The 20,903-nt window shown below is 49.9% G+C and overlaps 10 protein-coding genes across 10 annotated transcripts; 3 read left to right on the top strand and 7 right to left on the bottom strand.

Moving 5' to 3' along the window:
* Window positions 1–189: 189 nt before the first annotated feature.
* On the bottom strand, window positions 190–2,992 carry Z518_10759 (uncharacterized protein; the record flags this gene model as incomplete). The annotated part of the gene is made up of 3 exons (XM_013411590.1): window positions 190–291; window positions 408–2,462; window positions 2,534–2,992. 3 exons carry the CDS (start codon window positions 2,990–2,992, stop codon window positions 190–192), a joined length of 2,616 nt encoding a protein of 871 aa, XP_013267044.1.
* A 1,297-nt stretch (window positions 2,993–4,289) lies between these two features.
* Z518_10758 (uncharacterized protein) lies at window positions 4,290–5,416 on the bottom strand (the record flags this gene model as incomplete). The annotated part of the gene is made up of 2 exons (XM_013411589.1): window positions 4,290–5,175; window positions 5,328–5,416. 2 exons carry the CDS (start codon window positions 5,414–5,416, stop codon window positions 4,290–4,292), a joined length of 975 nt encoding a protein of 324 aa, XP_013267043.1.
* Window positions 5,417–5,780: 364 nt separating this feature from the next.
* Window positions 5,781–7,095, top strand: Z518_10757 (uncharacterized protein; the record flags this gene model as incomplete). The annotated part of the gene is made up of 3 exons (XM_013411588.1): window positions 5,781–5,986; window positions 6,040–6,899; window positions 6,953–7,095. The coding sequence occupies 3 exons, from the start codon at window positions 5,781–5,783 to the stop codon at window positions 7,093–7,095; spliced, it is 1,209 nt and encodes a 402-aa protein (XP_013267042.1).
* A 1,822-nt stretch (window positions 7,096–8,917) lies between these two features.
* On the top strand, window positions 8,918–10,540 carry Z518_10756 (uncharacterized protein; the record flags this gene model as incomplete). Its single annotated transcript, XM_013411587.1, has 1 exon — window positions 8,918–10,540. The coding sequence occupies one exon, from the start codon at window positions 8,918–8,920 to the stop codon at window positions 10,538–10,540; it is 1,623 nt and encodes a 540-aa protein (XP_013267041.1).
* A 1,293-nt stretch (window positions 10,541–11,833) lies between these two features.
* On the bottom strand, window positions 11,834–12,871 carry Z518_10755 (uncharacterized protein; the record flags this gene model as incomplete). The annotated part of the gene is made up of 1 exon (XM_013411586.1): window positions 11,834–12,871. The coding sequence occupies one exon, from the start codon at window positions 12,869–12,871 to the stop codon at window positions 11,834–11,836; it is 1,038 nt and encodes a 345-aa protein (XP_013267040.1).
* Window positions 12,872–13,244: 373 nt separating this feature from the next.
* Window positions 13,245–14,349, top strand: Z518_10754 (uncharacterized protein; the record flags this gene model as incomplete). Its single annotated transcript, XM_013411585.1, has 2 exons — window positions 13,245–13,282; window positions 13,335–14,349. The coding sequence occupies 2 exons, from the start codon at window positions 13,245–13,247 to the stop codon at window positions 14,347–14,349; spliced, it is 1,053 nt and encodes a 350-aa protein (XP_013267039.1).
* An 88-nt stretch (window positions 14,350–14,437) lies between these two features.
* Window positions 14,438–15,507, bottom strand: Z518_10753 (uncharacterized protein; the record flags this gene model as incomplete). The annotated part of the gene is made up of 3 exons (XM_013411584.1): window positions 14,438–15,017; window positions 15,094–15,351; window positions 15,413–15,507. 3 exons carry the CDS (start codon window positions 15,505–15,507, stop codon window positions 14,438–14,440), a joined length of 933 nt encoding a protein of 310 aa, XP_013267038.1.
* A 417-nt stretch (window positions 15,508–15,924) lies between these two features.
* On the bottom strand, window positions 15,925–17,754 carry Z518_10752 (uncharacterized protein; the record flags this gene model as incomplete). Its single annotated transcript, XM_013411583.1, has 1 exon — window positions 15,925–17,754. One exon carries the CDS (start codon window positions 17,752–17,754, stop codon window positions 15,925–15,927), a length of 1,830 nt encoding a protein of 609 aa, XP_013267037.1.
* Window positions 17,755–18,643: 889 nt separating this feature from the next.
* Z518_10751 (uncharacterized protein) lies at window positions 18,644–19,135 on the bottom strand (the record flags this gene model as incomplete). The annotated part of the gene is made up of 1 exon (XM_013411582.1): window positions 18,644–19,135. One exon carries the CDS (start codon window positions 19,133–19,135, stop codon window positions 18,644–18,646), a length of 492 nt encoding a protein of 163 aa, XP_013267036.1.
* A 271-nt stretch (window positions 19,136–19,406) lies between these two features.
* Z518_10750 (uncharacterized protein) lies at window positions 19,407–20,876 on the bottom strand (the record flags this gene model as incomplete). The annotated part of the gene is made up of 1 exon (XM_013411581.1): window positions 19,407–20,876. The coding sequence occupies one exon, from the start codon at window positions 20,874–20,876 to the stop codon at window positions 19,407–19,409; it is 1,470 nt and encodes a 489-aa protein (XP_013267035.1).
* Between the last annotated feature and the right edge of the window lie 27 nt (window positions 20,877–20,903).

Genomic DNA, 20,903 nt, shown 5'->3' with positions numbered 1-20,903 from the left:
CCTTCGAGCGTGTGTTGACACTCGCCCGTCTGCACATCCCACACCCGCACCGTCCTGTCGTGTGAGCTCGATGCTACTCGCGATCCGTCGGGCGAGAACACCACGCCGGTGACCGAATTGGAATGGCCTTCAAGGGTGTAAAGGCACTGGTTCCATTGACTCAGAAGCTGTGTCCTTACTTCCACTTCTCTATATGTCGAAGAATTGAACAACTTTCGAAAAATGCTGCCAGAGGGGCTGAAGGAAAGCCCGGCACTGTAGAGCTGAAGCGGAGCTTTTGTGAGTATATAGCTAAAGCTATATATAAACCGTAGCATATCTCGAATTAGGGCATGAAGTTTGGGGGATTTCTTCTCCTGGATTTCGTGTTAGTGGACATCTCGTACCGACCAAGTCATCGTACTTACTTTGACTAAGTTTTCCAACTTTCTCATCATTCCCATTGCTTCAGGTATCTTACCAATTAGACTTATAACCTCCCACCAGTAAGGAGAATATTGTAAAAGAAAGCTGTACACTCGACCGCCATCATCTAGACTCTCCTCTCCGTGCTCCGCATGAGTAATCCAGTGACGACATGCGTATCTCAGCCCTGGAGGGATGTACTGGTCCAATATGGCCTCAGACACTTCAGAAACAAGAGTCCCCGGGCCGGGGAGACAGCAGATGTTCTGTCGGAGAGATCGCGTCATCAAGTCCAGACAATGAGTAGACAACTTGCGGTGCCCATCTCGTTCATTGATGTGAAACCGGGGATCGGGACACCGGCTACTATCCACAAGAAAATCTCGAAAGGACAGATGTTGCATCTTGACAGGCTTCGTCCGATCCTCCGGCACATCGAGAATAGCGTGTAAAGGATCCAAAGTGTCTTGCACCAGAGTTCCGCCTGTCGACAAGGAGGGAAACAGGAGTCTTTCCAGTTCCTCGGCCGACAGATTATCATACAGGAGGACAACACTACCCACGAGATGTCGCAGACGCGTGGTAACATCTTGTGCTTCGTCGGCGGAGAAATCCCCTTTCATCGAGCTGTCCAGAACCACCAAATACATCTCATCAAGTGCCTCCGTCGACTTGTGCCGGGCTCGATTTCCTTGGCAGACCTGCTCGAGTCGGTCCGAAACTCGGATCTGTCGAGGACCGTTGACAAAGCGACACACAGTAGCGGCATAAATGAACAATCCATCGGCACGTGCGGTGATGGTCTGAATCTTATCATCCCCGGGCCAGGCGTCCGGTAAGCCTCGCTCCACCCGGATGAGGGCAAGCTCGTGAGTCACAAATGTTTTGATGTCTTGATCCAGGATGGCACGAGGAACGTCGTGCAGGGCCAGTTCATGATATGCAATGTGCTTCATTTGGTGAAAACCCAACCGAATGGGTGTCTCTGGGCGACTGGTGACCAACAGACACAGACCCAAGCCCACCATGGTCTGGATATTACCAAGAAGAGTAAGAAAGAGCCGAACATCGTCGATATCGTCACATTCGTCCAGCGCGTCCAACACCGCCACGCAGGTGAATGGTCCAGGGGTGCTTCTTTGAATCCTTTGGAGTGGGTGAAGAAGGAGCTTGTGATACTGTTCAGATAGTGACGCAGAGTCGCTGAGGCTCGGATCGTCCCGTAGAGCATCGCAAATGAAGCTGCCCAGGAGACGAGATTGGAACGCCAATTGGAAAGCGATGGTGCTGATCATCTTTCGTGAGCGAGCTAAGTCACCACCACCTCGCTTGAAGAAGAAGCTGGCCAATATTGTCCCACGCTGGTGGAGCGACTGAGCAATCGTCAACGCGATCGTGGATTTACCAGTGCCCGCTCGGCCTTTGAGCCAATAGATATATTGGTCAGAATTACTGGTGGCCCAATTGATGATATCTTGAAGAATTGAGACCCGCGTGTTACCAAGACATAGCCGATGCCGTTGGTTCTCGTACGAGTTATATGCCGCATCTCCGACATGCGAGATCGTCCTTAATATCTGGTCATCTCGATTCTGGTCCAATTTATTGTCAATGCTTTGCGAGATTGTGCTCAGATGAATCTGGATAGTATGTATAGCTTCCAATCGCTTCAAACTTCGCCGTAGATCTTCCTGCTGCTGCTTCGCCTCTGCCCGGTCGATGGCGCTTAAATCTCGATCACAGTTGCTCGCCTCGATCTCCGCACGGCTAGCCATTTTGTTGCAGTTTTCTTCGAAACTAGACACATCTTGGATCCGCCAAAATGCTTCCAATCCGCGAGAGAGGCTGCTTTTCTGGTAGATACGGATGGCTCCTGCCAAGAACCGTAGTATTAATGCATGAAACTCGACCAGGCAGGATTCGAAATTAACACGTGCCGGGCTAGCAGGAAGGATGGCCCAATAACCCATATACACTTGGAGTCGGTGCGACAAGTAAAGGGATGTTTCGAGGCCCAGGAGGAGAGTTGCCATTTGGTTTTGTTCGGAAACAGCTGCCTAAGTCCAGTCGGTGTGAAAATCATTTCCACCACATTTGCGATGCTGTTCACGCATTGTGCGATGCTTACCTCGAGAAGAAGCCGAATGCCAGCCCAAGGAAGTCCAACATGCACAGGATCGGCGTTGGATGCAATATCCCCTGCTTGCTTAAACCGCTCTATCCATTTCACAATATTGTCCGCCTTATCCCGTAAGACCACGGTATGACCCCGGAATGTAAAGACCCATCTCTTCGCCTGGCATATCGCCTGCTTCTGCCTCGTCGCCGTGAGAGCTTGTTGTACGATCGCATCAACATCTCTCGCATTCGGTACGGTATGTTGTCGGATGGTGTCTTGATCTTGGGGAGGTAGAAGCAGGAACACTCGACCTTGGAAATCTCGCTGCGTGGCAGTCGAAGTTCCGGAAGCATTAGACTGTGGGGTGAGGGTAGCGGATGACACTGGAATGCTGCCGCGAGTGGAACGAGGGGAAGAGAACCATTGGCGGAACCGATGGCGCTTACTACCTGGTGTCGTTAGAGCCATAGTAGGATTTCTTGCAACGTGAAAGAAAACAGAAACAGCTCATGTATAGCGAGGCACATCGAAGAGTTGAGTTGAACTTGAGTATGGACTGTCAGTCTTTTCAAGGTCAGGCTGAATGCCAGTGCAGTGTCAAGTCTGCCTGACCAAAAAGCGGCCGTGGCCGAACTGCGCAGCCATGGGCGCAGTCATGTCATGGAAACTGTTTCGCACATAGCAAGTCGCAGGGGACTAATGCGGCAAGGATGCTAAGCAATGTGGCCGTTCTTATTATTCCTTTGTCGGCGATGTGGTCAGCCGTTTGAGAATCTACGTTGAAGCATACGGCACAAGACCACAGTATAGCCAGCGGATAGCTTTAATCAATGATGTGATATTGGTTTTATAATATATAAATGCCCAGCTAATCCGCATCTACAATCACGATGGGTTATGCTTGGATGAACGAAGATAAGTGTGAAGACGGACGAAGAAAGGGGAAAGGGAGCCGCCTTGAGAATGGATGGGTGAGGAACAAGACAGTTTCTTTTCCAAGCTCCGGTTCAAGTTCACTCGAGATCAAATTCCTCATATTCATTTACCCGCTGCCCGCCCATCGAATCTTCAGACCATAGCAAAGCACTCCTCATAGCATTACCAGGCACCACACCGACTTTCCATAGAGGATCAACGCAGCATCGGAAACCGCCTGGCATCTTCGGGGCCACAGAACGACGATTCTTCTGGCAAAGAATGCTGTCAAGAGTGGTACCCACAAAGGAGGTACAAGGGATGTTGCCGGATAGAAGAACTGAGTCTGAGACTACATGGTCGTAGGATTGAAAAGCAGAACGTAACATGGCATAGCAAAAATGGCGTTGACACCAGCCCAGGATTTGGCATCGATACCTGCATATTGACGAGCTCCGAATTTGTTCCTGCCATTCGCAAATCCGCATTCATCTTGCTCTGAGCGCCCGTAATATCGTCTTGAAGTCTTCCGCTTTTGGGTCTCTGGATTCTGCTCATTGTTCGGCCACCATTGCGGCATTGAAAAGCATGTGCCTATTGTCGTGTGACAACCTTCCCGATTGAACTGAGGTCCGAGATCGCCCCGGAAATCTCAAGATCTGAAACAGATGTGTTTCAGGATTGTTCGGAAATGACCGCAATGGAGGCACTGAGTTAATGTCGGGAAGTTGAATCGATTGGTGATGCTGATTTGAGTCGTGTTTTAGTGTGACTCAGATCCAATACCGGGAATCAGGAAGGCTGATATTCGGACTATACCTTCGGTCTCAGCGCTTCGACATATTCTTCGTCATCTTCCCAGTGCCAATTGCGCAACATCATCTCTGGCAGCGCCAACTTTGTCGGCCACATTGTAAAGACTTCTTTGCACCTCTCCAAATACATAGCGCAGTAACTGGATCTGGCGATCTCTTTCACTTATAGCACTTCCATTTCGATCTCCATAGTTGAATCGGTCGTTCAATTCCCGCTCTTTTCCAATCACCTTTTCTTCAAGTCCTTGGACGAAACCCTCGATCTCCCCAAGAAGCTGTCGATTGCCTTGGATCATGTCTTGCATCTCCTCTGCTCGTGTGTTGAATAATTCAAGGAGACTCTTTGGGCCCTGGATTTCTTCGGCATCTTCACCCGGTAGTTGAATGGTATGGCCTTGAGCATGACCGCCACGAACACTTCCTCTCAATGTCTGCGGGTTGTTCCACCATCCGCTCAGTCCAGCTCCACCGTACATGCCGCCGCCATTCAAACTCTCATTTTGTGTGTGGCTCACTTGATATTGTCGGGGCATTTTCAATCGGTCGATGGCCCTAAAAACACATTTGGCTTCAAGTTCTACTTTCCTCATGTCACCGTCTCTAGCTTCGACAATGGCTTCAGCATCGTTACCCAATCCGGCTTCCGCTTCTTCAAGTTTCTGGCTGACAAAATCCACGCCATTGGGAAGTGTCTCTCCCGCTGCAATGACAGTGGGAAGAAGGTCGGAGACTTCAGAGGCAAGTTTGATTTGGTTAAGAATAAGAGTGTCGACGCTTTCGATCTCTTTCTGGAGATCCGGAGTGAGTTGGTCGAATTTCGTCGTAGATCGTAAGTGAGCGAGATCTATTTGCGGTTGAGAAGATGTTCCGGTGGTGGCGGTTGTGGTTGGGTTGGCAGCTGGTTGGGTTGTCGTTTGACCGCTACCAAACGAATGTCAGTATTTGTATTAAACGATTGATGAATCAGCATCGGATTTGGGTTTGGGGGCCGACAGGACTGAAGCAATCCGTGACATGAAGCCCAAGAACATTTCCATTCCACGAGAGACAAAAAGTCGCATGGGGATACCTACAATAACGATGTGCTGGGATTTGCAGGTGCGGCAGTGCTGAGGCCCAAACTGAGTGCGGGTTTCGTTGAACTCGTGCCGAAGAAAGACATTTTGGCCGATGAATCAGTTCGAACAGAAAAAGGGTGGTGAAAGATTATCAGACGCGAGGCGCGATCAGAATTGCATGCTGACGCATAATGCGTGGTAGTATATTGTGTGCAGTGGTGCATTAGCGTCTTATGTGCAAAAGCTTTCTAGCATCCCGACCACGACTTTGTTAGACTTGCAATCGCTCATGTCATGTGAGACGACATTTCTGATTACCTGGATGTTGCAGACCGCCTACATACCTCGCGATTATTCAATGCACCATCTGCGAGGTTGAGCATTCAGTATCCCCAGATCCCCTGCAATATAATTCGATGCTAGGCGGCCATCACGATAGAATGGTTCAACTGCCAAAGCCTGAGAGGAATGTTCCGGCCAAAATGCGTCGCAACAACCTCGGTCTCTCCGGACACGGCTCAGAGAAAATACGGAGAAGACGCCTTCTTCAGAAATGTCCAATGGTCGGATACCAGAGCGAAGGATGCTGAAGTTTCGCTGACAGGTTTCAGGAGTGCAGATGGGACCAGTTTGATCGCCAGTCACGCTGATAATTCTATTCAGACGTTCATTGCGTGCGCGGATCTCTCCTTTGCTTCGGAGTAGCTTGCTAATTCTATCTCCAAAGACCTCCAGACCTACTAGAAGAAAGGCCAGAGCCCCACGACCTATCTCCATATTGCACCATTCATTCCAAGGATCCCGTCAACACGGTAGTCGGGTATCCTTTCTACAACCTCGATGATCCCTCTACAACCTTGGTCCTATCCTCAATGCGTGATCATCCAATTCGTTTGAACTCGGCGTTGACTGGTCATCTGGGTGCTTCCTATCCTCTGGTCAATCCTATGACAGAAACTTTCATCAGCCCGCATTCATTAGCCTTTAGCGGCCAGGGAGATCGTTTCATCGCTGGATCGGAGTCTTTGATTTCCATATTTGACTTGTCCCGGCCAGGTCAAGGTCCCATATCATCAGTCGCGACTGGTCCCAAAAAGAGGAAAGACATCGATTATAGTGGAGTTGTGAATATGCGAGGAATTGTTTCGGCTTTGGCAGTTGATACCTCAACTTCTGTGCTTGCGGCTGGAACATACAACCGGCATGTTGGCCTTTATGATGCCATGGGTCAAGGGGACTGCATCGGCGTCTTTTCCGTCAAGGGAACAAATGCTGACCATCAAATTGGTGGCACCGGTATAACACAGGTCTCTTGGAGTCCGTGCGGAAGATATCTCTACATTGCCGAAAGGAAAAGTGATGGTGTCGTTCTTTATGATATTCGTATGACTGGTCAACTTTTGGCCTGGCTGGAAGGTCGAGCTGCCCATACCAACCAGAGATTAGGTTTTGATGTGGTGGCCACTGATGACCAGGGCGGCCATGAAATATGGGCCGGAGGAGTAGATGGGTTCTTCAGAATGTGGAAGCATCCTCATGAGAACGATGGTCCAGTGTCTCCCAGTTTCGAATTTCAAGGGCACAATGGTAAGTCTTTCCGCGTATCCATGAATTGAGGCATACGCTGATCTCAACCAAAGATGCCGTCTCAGGTGCAGCCGTGCACTGTAGTGGTGGTGTCATAGCCACATCATCTGGTCAACGTCATTTCGACTTGGGATTTGAAGATGAGCGGGTGCTAGACGCTACTTTCGATGATTCGTTGAAGGTCTGGGCACTGTGAAATTTCCGTATTTTGATCAGGGGATTGACCCTTGATTCGCACAACAAATATATGCTAATTTTCATGATCATGTCTGCCTTCCAACCATCATCAAGCCGATATAGACAATCTCAACCTTGAGTGATTCTGTGCTTGTAAGAGGCCCACCGAACACCAACGTGTATTCATCACCCGCACACTTTTTCAAAAATGAACCGTGATTGTATTCTGTTCAATATCCTCTTGCTCTTATTCCTTGCTTGATCCACTGACTAGGCGCTCCCTGCTCTCGGCCCCAGCTCGCCTCTCTATTCGATCACACCGAGTGTCAACATTTCAGGATCTGCAGTATCGAGTTAACAAAGACAATCTGTTTTGTTCCGAAAATAGTTGTATCTCAAACGTAGACACAGCAGACAACCCTTCAGGCTGAATGCATGGTGGGGGTGTCTCAGTACGCCATACCTTTCTGGGCCTAGCGTTGAGGAAATTGATTGGCTTTCCTTCAACGTCCTTTGTCTTTGTGTTGTCGGAATAGTCAGTATCTTCGCCTTCCTTCTGCCTATTCTATTCGACATCTTGAGTGTCAGGAGGTGTGAATGTTGGAATTCCTCACACATGTTGTCAAAGTTCGGCCCATTACCCTTGAATTGTCGGGGAATGCCAAACCAAAAATCTTCTCCCACATCTTCAATCCATCCGCAAATCGTCTCTTGTTGTTTGTTTCTGCACTGTCCTATTCGTCGATTGGCAGCCTTTCTTGCCTAGATACACCTTTCTGTCCTCAAGTGCTCCCGTGTTTAGGGAAGCTGCGATTCCACATCGTCCCTGCATTGGCCGGCTGTCCATCCATTCGCTTCTGTGGTTCTGGATTCTGCTATAACGAAGCTTTCCTGTTATTTTAGGCTGCTGAAAACGCATAGGTCTCGCCTTTTCCCGTTTTCTTCTGGTTCTCCAGGGTGATTCCCCTCGTTTCCCCCTCGGTTATGTCGTCGACGTCATCAAATCCTGCTCGACGCAAGGCGGATCCTGGTGACTTTGTCAACCTATTGCTGAGTTTGCCGCTGAGATTCTCTGCCACACCAAAAAAGAAAAGCTCATCCGCCTTCCCACGGTCAATTCTCATCCTTTGTCACTCAGCCAGCAATCTCATCTCCAACAGGCTCTTTGTTAAGCGCTTTGCCCAATGTCCATCAGTGCCTCGAAGCTCGATAGGGAGTGCATCGAGGCGTCTGAATCTCTCTGGAATGATTCATGGACCTTTCCTTGCAGTTTGAAATGAGTGACAGACTTCGAACGTTTGAATACGTCTTAACATCCCTCCTCTTTATCCTGAACGGCTATAAGTGCATACACACCGAAGCTCATCAAAGCTTAACCATCAAGAGAACCTACCCGGTCATCAAGCCTCTTGAGACTGCAAGACACGATCACACATTACAACTACTTGTATGGAACAAACATTTCAACCTCCCAAGATGTCAACCTCCCAGCTTCGGGCCAACACCGGATACCCCTAGCATCAGATGCTTGAAATCTTTTCGTTCCAGATGACAAGGAAACGACAATGGAGCATGTGCAGCCTCATCGACTGCTATCTATGACTGCCTTCACATGCCACGGCATGATAATGAAGCGGCCAGCCGGGGGTTGCCGGCCTTGTCACTCCCAGTGCACAATTCACTGTCTTCTCGCACAGTATACCCAAAAAATCATCTTGGCAAGACTGGAGTGGTATTTAGTTGTACTCTTCACAACCTCTCCGATCTCGCCTCGTCACTGAACGATTTCGAAATTTATTGCTGTCCCCTCTGACCTTTCGACAACAAGAAGAAACGGAGCCATGGCATCCTACCAGACCCATGGCTTGTCGGCTCTCCACGATGAAAGCAATTGTCCCGAGATCATCCAAAATTTCCAAGCAGAGAATGAGGCGATCGCAATCTTACAACGAGCACAACGCATCCCCATCGAACAACAAGGGGCAACTGCCTGGGTCGGCCTTAGGGCTGAGGAAATTCCCTCATCTGGGGAATTGATGTCCGGCCTCCCTGTAGACCAGAACACAATTTTCTCAAATGAGCTCGCGGCGCGCAAGTATCGCGAGGTCCTATTGCCGCGCAAGCAGCAGCAGGATGAGACGATCCCCCAAAGTCCAGAGATGCTTCGGGCCCATGTCAAAGTCCTCTTCAAGGCATTCAAATGTGTCCCCGAGACCTGTGAAGACAGCCCCCAGATGAAGAAGGACTTCATCAACCAGAAACATAACAACGTGGTGGTCGAATGTTTGTGTTGGGAGATTTTACGTGCCTGCATCGAACGTTCCGAGAAGGCAGAAAACCTGGTTGAGGCATGGGAGCCAGCAAAATTCAAATACAAACATCACAACTGGTCCTTCGCCGAGCGCTTCGACAACATTGTCACGACCATGACCAATTCCAAAACCATCTGTAAACATCTATTCGACACCCGATACCTCTATAGAATTGTCGATGAGCCCCTCACAGGCGACTGCCGTGTCAAGTCAAACCGAAAGCTCAACCAGATGAAAGCAGAGGTCATGAAAAGAGGGAAGGCGGCACTGGAAGAGGACGAGAAGACGGCAACACGCTGCAAATCTGCAACAGGGATCCCAGAGCAGGGCAGTGAAACCACATCTTCTGCATCGCCTCCACAACGTCGCCGTCGCACTCGCAAGCATGCTACCACTGCCGTCCAGCAAACAATGGCTCCTCAACCTGCTACTCAGGCAATGAGATTTCCATCGTCACTGGCGACCACCACGATGCCGACACCGCCTCTGCATGCGTCACAGTCTCTACAACCCATGGCTATGCCACCTATGACGCAGACTTCGCCTGGTCTTGTCATCCAAAGTTCGGCAGAGCTGTTCAACACTTTCCCAACGACTCCGTCCAGAACCGGCCCTGCAGCAGCTCAACCGCTACAGCAACGCCAGAGAAGTCATCCTCAAGGAATGAGTTACTCCGGATCATCCAACCAAGTTGTTCGGCCTCCGATGACATATGCCGCACCCCTTCGACCTGGTCCTGGAATGCAAATCTTTCCTTCGACTCAAGTCCATCCACGAGCTGCCTCCCAGACACCATCTTCGATGTCGTCTGGACATACGCATGCCATTACACAGGGTGATCCAAGCTCTAGGTCGTCGGATTCGGTAGCAAATCTTTCACCAGAGAACAGCGTGACGTCTCAAGGTCATAACAACACAGTTGCTCCAATATCAGAAGAGGAGATGTTGTCGTCTCTGATCAGGGTCAAATATCAGCAGCCAAATTGGAATGCCCTAGCCGGCTCAGGTCCCAAATCCCTCGAATCAGGCTGGAGTCAATATCCAGACATCGATCCACATCCGGCGATGCCAGGCAGTCAACGAGATACTAAACTGAACCTCCCTCGAGTGACACCAACTTCGTTTACCGGATCTGATGAACACGAAGATTAGTGGTGATTGGCAACATAATACTTTTCTTGGAGCCTACAGCGTACCAAAAAACTTCAGAAAATAACAATTCCCCCCGGGACCAACAAAAAGAAACTTTTCCTTTTCTCAAGTCAATGATTCACAGCACGTGGGACACAGCACAGCAAGGGGCCTCCAAAGTACACAGCGCAAGCTACGGTTTATGAGTCACGGAATATGAGATCATGACAGAGACACCCCAAGTGCATTCATCGAGTTTCTTTTATAACATTGCACGACATTGAACACGGTCAGGGACTTTGGACATTATCATTGACATCATCCTGAGTTCCCGGATTGGAAAGACAAATACATTGATTCAAACAACGGGATAAGCGATAGCTTTTGATACAAACATGGACATAGGTATGAGAGATGGGAGGAGTTTTCTTGTATTGAGGACACTGAATTGCACGCAAATGCTGAAATAGTGGTTATGATGGCTGAGCCAACATCAAATCGACCCAGTCTGACAACAAGTGTCCAAAAGCCACATGAACTGAAACGAAGGAGCATATCGAACACAGTTTTGGCTCTGGTTGCTCATAGTGTCGTAGATTCGAGGTTCTTAGATCGACAGATAGCAGCACTATTAAAAGACGTCCATAGGTTCACGCTTCGACCTTCAATTCCAGACGGGAGGATTTTTCATTGCTTCTCTCCCTCTCGACTGTTCATTTTATATCGCTTGCCTTATGAATCTTCAATATCACATTCTGAGTGACTTGCGTCAAAGATCACTCTGCCTTGCCATGCGCAACTTTTCCTACCATCAGGCTGGCTTCCACGAAAGCATATCATAATGCTCAACTTCCTCCCTGTCCACTAGCCATCTCCTTCTACCGACAGAGAGTCCTAGGCCCTTCGCAGAATCTGCGGTTTCGAAATACAAAATCCATCTGTTCTCCTGCTCCCAGACCGCCTATGCTTGAACGAACCTGCACCGGCACCATCACCTGAGCAAACTGGGTCTCGGCTGCGAACATGAACGAAAGGGCAATATGGAAAGAAAAGGCCGGGTCTAGAGTTCTTAAGGTTCAGGAGAGAGATACATAAGGTGACAAGTAGTGTTCGAGGAGATTGAGAACGAGAACTGAATGTACCTTTGGTCCAGAGAAATGACAGATGGGGCTTCATATATCATCTTCTCATCCCTTCCAAGATGCAGGGTCATTCATCTGGCTTCTCATCTCAAGACTTCCATGTCCCAGAGCTTTCATTCAAATCCAGTTCATGGCTCTTGACATCTCAGACTCACACCACCTCTTGGTCTCTCTAACCATTCTTGCCCCTTCCACCGTCGAAACTCAAACTATACCCGCCTCCCTCACCCTGCACAACCTTAAAATTATCCGTGCTCAGTCCAAACGGTTTTAAAATCCCATTGCCCAACTCCTTCAACTTCCCCATCATCTCGCCGACTTCTTTGTCCTTGGCCTCATTCACGCGCGGAGGTAACGTCATCAGCGCCTGCCGTACGGTCTTCTGGTCCGGCAACGGCAGCGTGTTGAAGTAGTGTGGCGTTGAGAGCGTCTTGTAATCTTCTAATGCGGCGGAGAGATTAGACCAGTTATGCGGCTCGAGTTCGGATCGGGCACGGGCTCGTCGTAGGAGCAATTTTGTGCGGATCCGGTGGATGTCGGATTTGTGAGCGTCGCAGAGTTGGAGCGATTTTAGGGCTTCAAGTGTACTGGCTTCGTCGGCGTCGGAGGGCAGTTCGACGACGGCAGCATCTCCTTCATTTTCTTTCCCCTGGGGATTTGGGGAAGGCGGTTCAGACTCGGTGTCTGAACTTCCATTCCCCGAATTCCTTTCACCGTTCACCTTTTTGGAGGTGCCAGAGGTTTTGTTGCCTATCTCTGATTTCTTCTCCTTGGGCTTCGTAGGCATTTCCCTCTCTAGACATTCGAGTCCTCTTTCACAACTCTCTACCGCCTCCTTCCATTGCTCGAGTTTCAAATGACATACAGCGATGTTGCTTTGCAACACGGCCATCTCATAGTCCAAGTAACTAGGGAGTTCTGTCAGAGCACGGTCATATGTCCCGATTGCAGAGCTGTAGTCTTGCTTTGCGAATTGTGTGTTGGCTTGGGCTTTGAGGTCGTGTGAAGATGAGAGCATGCGGTTCTCTTCGTCCGGGGGAAAGCGAGCTGAGTGGAAGGAGGCGATGGAGGAGGTTGAAGAGCGTCGAGATTGCGAATGGGATTGCGACCAGGTTGGTGGAAGAGGCATTGTATTTGTGGGAGACGGTGGTTTGTGAGGACGTCTAACTGGCTCTGGACGAGTTTTGGGTCCGATGCCTTTGAACGACATTGCGGGAAGAAATGGTTTGTGGTATACACTGTGTTAAAGTAGTGATTGTGACGTTGAAAATGTATTGTTGACTTACATGCCACGAACGCGAAACAGGCTGTGGGAAAGATGACAACGACAATTGGGTATCTCCGAGAATCATAACCCGAAAGATCCAAATGCTCCCAAACTAACTAATCGAGCCGAACGAACGGCGGCAGACGAACGAGGAATCAAGTTTTTTTTTTTAACATGCACGGTCTGGAGTTAGATTCTGTCAGTACAGAAATACTCGTCGTGTTTCTTCCTCGTCTTCATTCTCATCCTCGGTCCCCTTCCTTTTCGTTCCCTCGGGCACTCTCACGCTCTCCTGTCGGGTTCTTATATACTCAATATGGCTTCCACGGCCTCTAATCAAACGGGTAGGCGAGAGTATGCTCCGCATCATCCCCCTCGTCCATGCTTGGTTTAACATCTCACGCAGTTTCCCGCCTGTCCGCGCCTGCATCTTTGATATGGATGGTCTCCTCATCGACTCGGAAGATGCCTATACGTTGGTAACAAACACTATTCTGCGAGAAAACGGCCGTCCTGATCTGCCGTGGCACATTAAAGCCCAACTCCAAGGCCGCCCCGGTCCAGCCGCGGGGAAGATCTTTCACGAATGGGCACAACTACCCATCTCGCGCGAAGAATTTCTGAAGCGGCAGGTCGAATTACAAGCCGAGGCATTCAAGAATTGCAAACCTCTTCCCGGTGTAGAAAACCTGTTGCGACGACTGCAGAAAAGTCACACCAGGTCAATGAGCCCGAGTGGCGGGAATAGAAAGATCAGATTGGCGTTGGCGACGAGTTCGCATTCGAGAAACTATGAAATCAAGACGGCCCAGATCAGAGAGCTGTTCAATGCTTTCCCGGACGGGCACAAGATCTTGGGCGATGATTACCGTATCCCCAAGGGACGAGGAAAGCCCTTACCGGACATTTATCTATTGGCGCTGCAGGCGATCAATGAGACAATTATGGCGGAAGGAGACGGTGAGAGGCCTATAGAGCCGCAAGAGTGTCTTGTATTCGAGGACAGTGTGCCTGGTGCCGAAGCCGGGCGGAGGGCAGGCATGAGAGTTGTTTGGTGTCCTCATCCCGGGCTGCTAGACGTGTACAAGGGCAAAGAAGAGGAAGTTTTGGCGGGTCGAACGGGAGAACATAAGGAGGACGATCTAGATCATGCGGAGGGGATCCCACTGGCAGGAAGTCCAGGCCATGTGGGAGACATCCAGGATGGGTGGGCAGAAATGCTGCCCACTCTGGAAGATTTTGACTTCTTCAAGTACGGAATCGAGCTCTCGGAAATGAGGTACACTTCTGAGCATGGTCAGCCCGCGGTCGATCGCACAACGGACAAGGAGTTGGAAGAAATGACTGCTCTGGCGGACGGAAAAAAGCATGCACCCGAGGAACCGTTGCCTTCACAAATCCGGGCAGTGGGTATGTTGTGAAAAGTGTATTTGGGGAAAGGGGGAGGGTGTTGACACGTAAATGAAGGCATTTAGCGGGAGGTGTCCAGGCCCTAAAAGAGTATGCATTTCAATCTTCGGCTCTGAGTAAAGGCGTCTCTTCTGAATACCCCGGAAGTTCACCTTCGCCGTCCATGCTAGCATTTTCATGCGCCATCCTTGCTTGCAGATGCTTCCGTTCCTTTCTTCGGTGCATAATTTCAAAATAAGATCCCATCACCAGCAAGGTGCCCTGCAGACACCCTGTGACAAGGTATACTCCCCACGCGCTCCATCCTTCACTTCCTAGGCGGGTTGCTAGACTTCCTGCCCACACGAAACTGCCGGGCGTCTGTATGCACATCATAGGTATGCTTAGACTACCGACCCTCCTCAGCGTATACGTGGTATATATCTGGGGAAAGTACTGGATAGAGGCTAGGGCGGTGGAGAAGATTCCGAGGAAATTCGCCCAGGCTTGCGCATGTTCGGGCCGTGCGTAGACGAAATAGAAACTCAGAATCGCAATGATCGCGGCGTGCATGACTGAAATGGCCGTGACGGTCAGCGCGGTGCGATAGGACGGAGCCAGAGGGTCTTTTGGTGGTGAATCTTGATCATCGTCGAGCGGGGGTGAGGAACGAGGGAAGAAGATGAGGAAGAGCAGGAGGCTGTGAGAGTGTAAGCAAATCAGGCTTTCTACCAAAGTCAAGACCCGAGACAAAGCTGATGATGCCGAGGACGTACATGACGGTGAAACAACTCCATTGCACGCCCACCTGTGCGATGCCTAGCAATCCAGCCAGACATGCAAATTCGTCGACTTCACGGCAGCAAGCGATATCAGCACGGCTCTTGGGCAATACGAGGATGTTTGCGAACGCGCAGGTGCCACTGGTGGTGCCTAGCAGAACGAAGTATGGCGACAACCCGTACGAGGATCGCAGGCGGATGATGCGAATGTGCTGTGGAAGGTAGGAGATGAGGATGCCGAGGAGGATGAAACTGGAGAGGACCAAGAGTTAGTTAGAGATTACAAGGATGTCAGAGAAGTCAGGCGACGAACAGGCTGACCCCGAAGTTGGTGTAACTAACTCGGGCGATGTCTTCGCAGCTGGGTTCCATCTTGAAGCTGGCTACGGTGGACAGGTTCTGAATCATTGTTGGGAGGCGCTGGAATTCCTATCTAGAGATGGCCATTTTGATTCTCGGAAGGTTGAGTTATGAAGTTCAATGGGTAGATGGACGTTCTTGAAATGGGGAGGTGGATACGAAGCCATGCGCTGTTGATGCATCCGGAAAGGGTTTAGTTCCATCTCGGCCCAGTTGCCGACGCAGATGATGTCATTGATATCTCGGTAGTCAAATCGAATATCACCAAAGTCCGACCGGGGAGCGGATGGGGAATGTGGTGAAATAATATATTGGAGGGATATGGACATGTGAAATCCAAACCAGCCCTTCTATGCAGAAACCCACATAGCGACATCTATGAAACAATTCTATTCCTTTGAGTCTCTGCGTCTTGCTGTACCGTTCCGCTATTTTGATATACATTAATAGTCTTTCTGAGCATATCTACTTCTCATTCTCAGCTGCTCGCCATACTGCAACATTGTTAGCGTTGATCAAATTGATAGCGGGAACAGGGATATTAACCTTGAATAACAAGAATGGAATTGGGATAAACGCAAGAGCGAGAAATCCGAGAAGAGAGCTCGCCCAACCAATTCCGAGATTGTTGTACATGGCCGTTGCAAACAATGGGAACGCCGCGCCGAACGATGATCGGATCAAATCGTTGCCAGCTAACACGCTTGCTGCATAGGCTGGGTAGGCGTCTGCAAGGTAGTTGAGAACCGAGTTGAACAACAGGAACGCTCCCACGGAAAACCATACAGTCCCGATGATTGGTACAATCCAGTGGACCTCTGCTTTTGCTGACCATCCGAACCAGAATAAGCATATTGGGATGCAAAAAGCGCCCACAAACGAGGGTGGAAGTCGCCACTCCGGCTTGAGCTCGCCTTTGTCGTTGAACTTTGGCTCAATGTATTTCCGCTGATACCAGATGAACGGTGGGAGGGTGATAAACGCACCAATGAGGATACCGAGGAAGGCCGTTCCCTCCAGTCCCAGGCTGAATCTGTAGATTCCGCTGAAGACGATTGGAAAACTCTCAAACCAGATGTACAAAAGGCCGTAGATGAGGGCGATGTAGAGATTCAACAGAAACACCATGGGCTCGGTAAAAGAGAGGGTGAAAGGACGAACCAACACCATCATGACAATTTCCCGACCAGTCATCTGTTCTCCGACAAGTTGAGGTTCGCAAATGAGTTTGTCATTGCGCGTCAACCTCCGAAGTCGCATCGTCCGTCGATAGAGAATATTGGCCGAGGAGGTCTCGGGCATCAAAAATGTCAGCAACACGAGACAAAATCCAGAGAGCCACATCAGCTCCCAGATTGTCCAAGTCCAACCTTTTGCCTCCGCGGCGAACCCTCCGACTAAAGGACCCATTGTCGGGCCACACACGGCGCTCACCCCCCACACGGCGATACCGTACGTTCTCTTGGCAGGTGTGTACATGTCACCAATCGAGGCACCACCTGTGGCAAGAGAGGGAGATCCCACAAATCCCGTGATAAATCGGAATGCCAAGAGCATGCCGAAGTTGGTCGCCAGCGCAGTGGGAACCTGGAGAACAACAAAGAGTGCCAGAGTCGCGATGTAAACCGGCGCCCGTCCGATCTGGGGAATTTCCGACATTGGACTCCAAAGCATAGGCCCTGTTGCATACCCCAGCACAAACAGTGTAAGTCCGAGAGTAGCTGCCACTGGGCTAACCCCGAAAGTTTCGCTTACATCCAGGATGCCGGCAGCATAGATTGCGGAGCCAATGAAAACGGCAAACGTCAGGAAGCATATCTCGAACGTGACCCAGATCTTCCTGAATGTACCCCAATTTCGAGGATTTTCGGGGTCGTCAGGCCCATACCAGTCGACCATATCTGCACCTCGTCCTTTCTCCAGGTTAACCCGTTGGCCACTAAGAGTGCGGACGAGCGGATTGTCATTCTCGACTGTTGTTGATAGCGTTTTGGAGGGCCGCGATGCTATTGAGGTGGAGCTCGAATCTGACGGAGAGCGAGTGTTGAGCTCTTCCTTGTCCTCAGCCGAAAGAGGATTCGATTGGAGAACCCCCGGGTCGATAGGCCGGGTGCTCAGCTCTTCTTTTTCCGCAGCTGAAGGTGGGGCCGTGACGCTATGAACTGCTGACTTTTCGCGCTTGAGATACTTCTGCCATATCAAAGGATCGCGTTCCTCAGGGTACTGGAGGATGCACCGGTTTGTGATTAGCCGTAGCAACTGGCCAGCCACCGTATCACGAAATAGCTCCAGCATGGTTGGATGAGTGCCTTATTAGCTTGGGAAGAGAGAAATCTAGAAATTGCCCCCAACAATAGGCGAGATGAGGGCACCACGTAGAGAAAAGAAATAGGATCAACCTAGAGATATATACCCATGATATTCCTATAAATTTCGGGGATACACATACCTTAAATGTCATTGCGGCCTGACAGGCCTCATAATCCGAGCGGTCAGTAACCGAGACGAAACCGGATGAAAAGAGTCCACAGTCTAGAAAACTGATGATGATTGTGAGGGTGGATGTTAGTAATACCTAGGGAGGCCTGACCAAGTCGGCCACTATCCGATGCTCAGCCTCGCATGTGACTCGGAGGATTCCCTTCTTGCTGTCAGCAATTCGGTCTCGTTATCTTCCGGAAAGCTGATTTTCGGTTCAGGGCCCTCTTTACGCAGAATCCCTTCTGACAAAAATCTATCCTTTGGATGCCTTGCATAAAAGTCATTGGCCTTCATCAAAATGACTTTGGATATGGAGAACGTGACTCTTGGCTGTCAGCTTTTGGCTCTCATTTTTTTTTTTTTTGTTTTTTTTTTCCCCTCTCAGGCTCCGCCGTTTTCAGGCCCCAATTGAGCAATGGGATTCACTCATTCGTTGTTTTCACTTTTATCGACATAACATGTATTCTCAAAGTGATGACTCATCCTTCTAGACTCGAAGCCAATTCCGCGTCTCGAACCTGTTGGTCTTCGGGATATCCTCAGACAAGACGAAGAAAGGTCCCGAGAATGCATCTGGGGACGGATTTCCGCCCAGCTCCCTCCGTGGCATTTCATTGTGATAGCCCGTGTGAGAGACTTTCCGGCTTTGTATTGGGCAATACGTAGACGGGTTGCCCACCCCTGTTTCAAGGCGGCTTCTTCATCACAGATGCATTCCATCTCGGCTGTCATCGTGGTCATCATCTCCCATACGCTCCATCATCTGTCTTCTCAACTGCTCGTCGGTGAGTCTCCCACCTGTTCTTCCAACTGCTTGTGATGCGTCCCCACTTGTTGCTGGGCTCGGCGAGGTCCCATTCGTCTTGCCGTCACCATCTCCATCGTGCCATCTGGCCCCTCTTCTTTCAACCTCTCGTTTCAATAGCTCAATTCTCTCCTGTTGGCGCTCGATTACCACTTTGTTTTCTTGAATTGCATCCGAGCAGTCTTTGTCACTCTCTTCCCTGGTATTGTCCGGCAGAGTAGTGTCTGAACGGATACTCTCAATATATTCCTGGAGCTGCCTGTTCGAGCGCTCGAGATGGACAATGGAGTTTGCAATTTCGTGGGCTTTAGAGTATAAGTTTTCGACTGGGAGGTCTTGGATGGCGAGAGCAAAACGTTCTGCGGAGATGGGTTGGGATTCAGCCGACATTTTCGCAAATGAGGTTATAGGCTTCTGTGGTTGGATAAATATCAAGTTTTGTTATAAAAGCCGGTCCCCTTCGCTTTGAAATCAAGTAAAGAAAGCCATCCTCTTGAGAGTGGAATACAAGTTGAGAAATGCAAAGTGCGGGGAAGGCTTTGACGTCAATGTCTAAAAGTCCCGCCGTAGAGACATAGGCCAAACAGGAGCAATGGCATTCCTTCATGATAGAAAGTCACAAATCATATTCCACCCTATATCCCGCCATTTATCATCTCACTCAAGCATAGGCGTCAGAGACTTCCTCTTCCTCCATGGCTCGGGCATCATCGTCCTCCATGCGTGCATAGTCGAGTATCCCATCGTCATATTTCTCCTCCTTCCGATGAGGAATGATACTTTTCTCAATACCAAAGCTTTTAATGATATCCTCCCAAACATCAAAATCAAGGGTAAACACGGCTTGGTTTCGCTGCATTTCTTGCCTCTCCGCGAAGGAACGACTGGCTGCAATCCCCAGAGTGGGGAGGCCATCACGGTCAAAATCCAGCGCTACTTTTCCTTCTTTGATCAAAAAGCTCACGTAAAACAAGTTTTCAACCGTCTGTCCGAACGATTTGGGGTTGACACAGAAGTCGAAGAGCGGCACACATCCATTTTCCGCCATCCCATGGCGGCGCAGAATTGCCCGCACTTGTTCGTCTGTTACGTCTTCATCTTCGTCATCGAACTCTCTCGATGCGTTCCTTCCGCCCTCGGTTTGCACATTTCTCAGAAGCCGTGCAATCTCCGTGCAGATCTCCGTCAGATTCGCTGATTCTTGTTTCTCCAAGTCTTCATCTCGTAACTCCACTGGTCGGAGAGCCTGCGTGCCTTCGGTTCGAGCCTCACGGGCTTTTCGCTGGGTCTGCTGTCGTACCTTTTTCTGCACCGACAACGGACCAAGGAGAAAGCCAGTCAGACAGGGACGAGAGTTGTAGAGGAAGCACGCATTCGTCCCCAGGTATTCCCAATTCATTGTGTCGCCCTCGTCACCGCCTTCCACGTCGCCGTCATGACGTCGTCTCCGCCGTTGCGTTTGTGTGCTCGGAGGTTCATTTCGGTCGTGCCTATCATTTCGATGTTCTTGTTCGTCCCCTCGTTTCATAAAGAGAATACACTTGGTGACGAAGTCATCGACGTCAATTCCCGTCATGGCATGACCCAGGGTTAGACTATTTATCTTTTTGTACGAGAGGTCCGCCGTCTCAACCAGTAACCTTGAGTCAATTGCGGCTTCCGAAGTTTGCTTGACATTTTTGTACAATTCATCGGCTTCTCGGAGAGTCTCCTCTAGCCCTGTAGATTCAGGTCGAAGGTATTCGCTCTTGGAATCATGTAGTTTGGCGAAGAGGTTACGTAGACCTTTGCGAACAAGCCTTCGTTCTTCAGGGGCTTGGTTAGGGTCATAGTACTGCTTGTCGATTTGGTGTGCTGCCTGGCTTGGGGCATCTTCTCCATTCACTTTCCTCCTCTTGCGGGCACTTGATTCAATGGTAGACAGATCGGGCATGGATAAGGTAGGGCTCTTTCGCTTCCCTTTTTCTCTTGGAGAGGGCCGAGAATAAGTCCGATTCTCCTTATCTGAACTAATGGTATGTTCGGCAGAAGAGGGTGGTTCTGAGGTGCGTGGGGTATCTCGGTCGGGAGAAGTAGATTGCCCGTGACTCTCACTATCAGAGGAAACAGCCTGAGTGTTCAGACGTGCCATGGTCAACACATCGCTGGCTGCAAGTGG

Source organism: Rhinocladiella mackenziei, assembly GCF_000835555.1.
Source record: "Rhinocladiella mackenziei CBS 650.93 unplaced genomic scaffold supercont1.10, whole genome shotgun sequence".
NCBI lineage: Eukaryota > Fungi > Ascomycota > Eurotiomycetes > Chaetothyriales > Herpotrichiellaceae > Rhinocladiella > Rhinocladiella mackenziei.
This window is presented reverse-complemented; position numbering and strand designations above follow the sequence as displayed.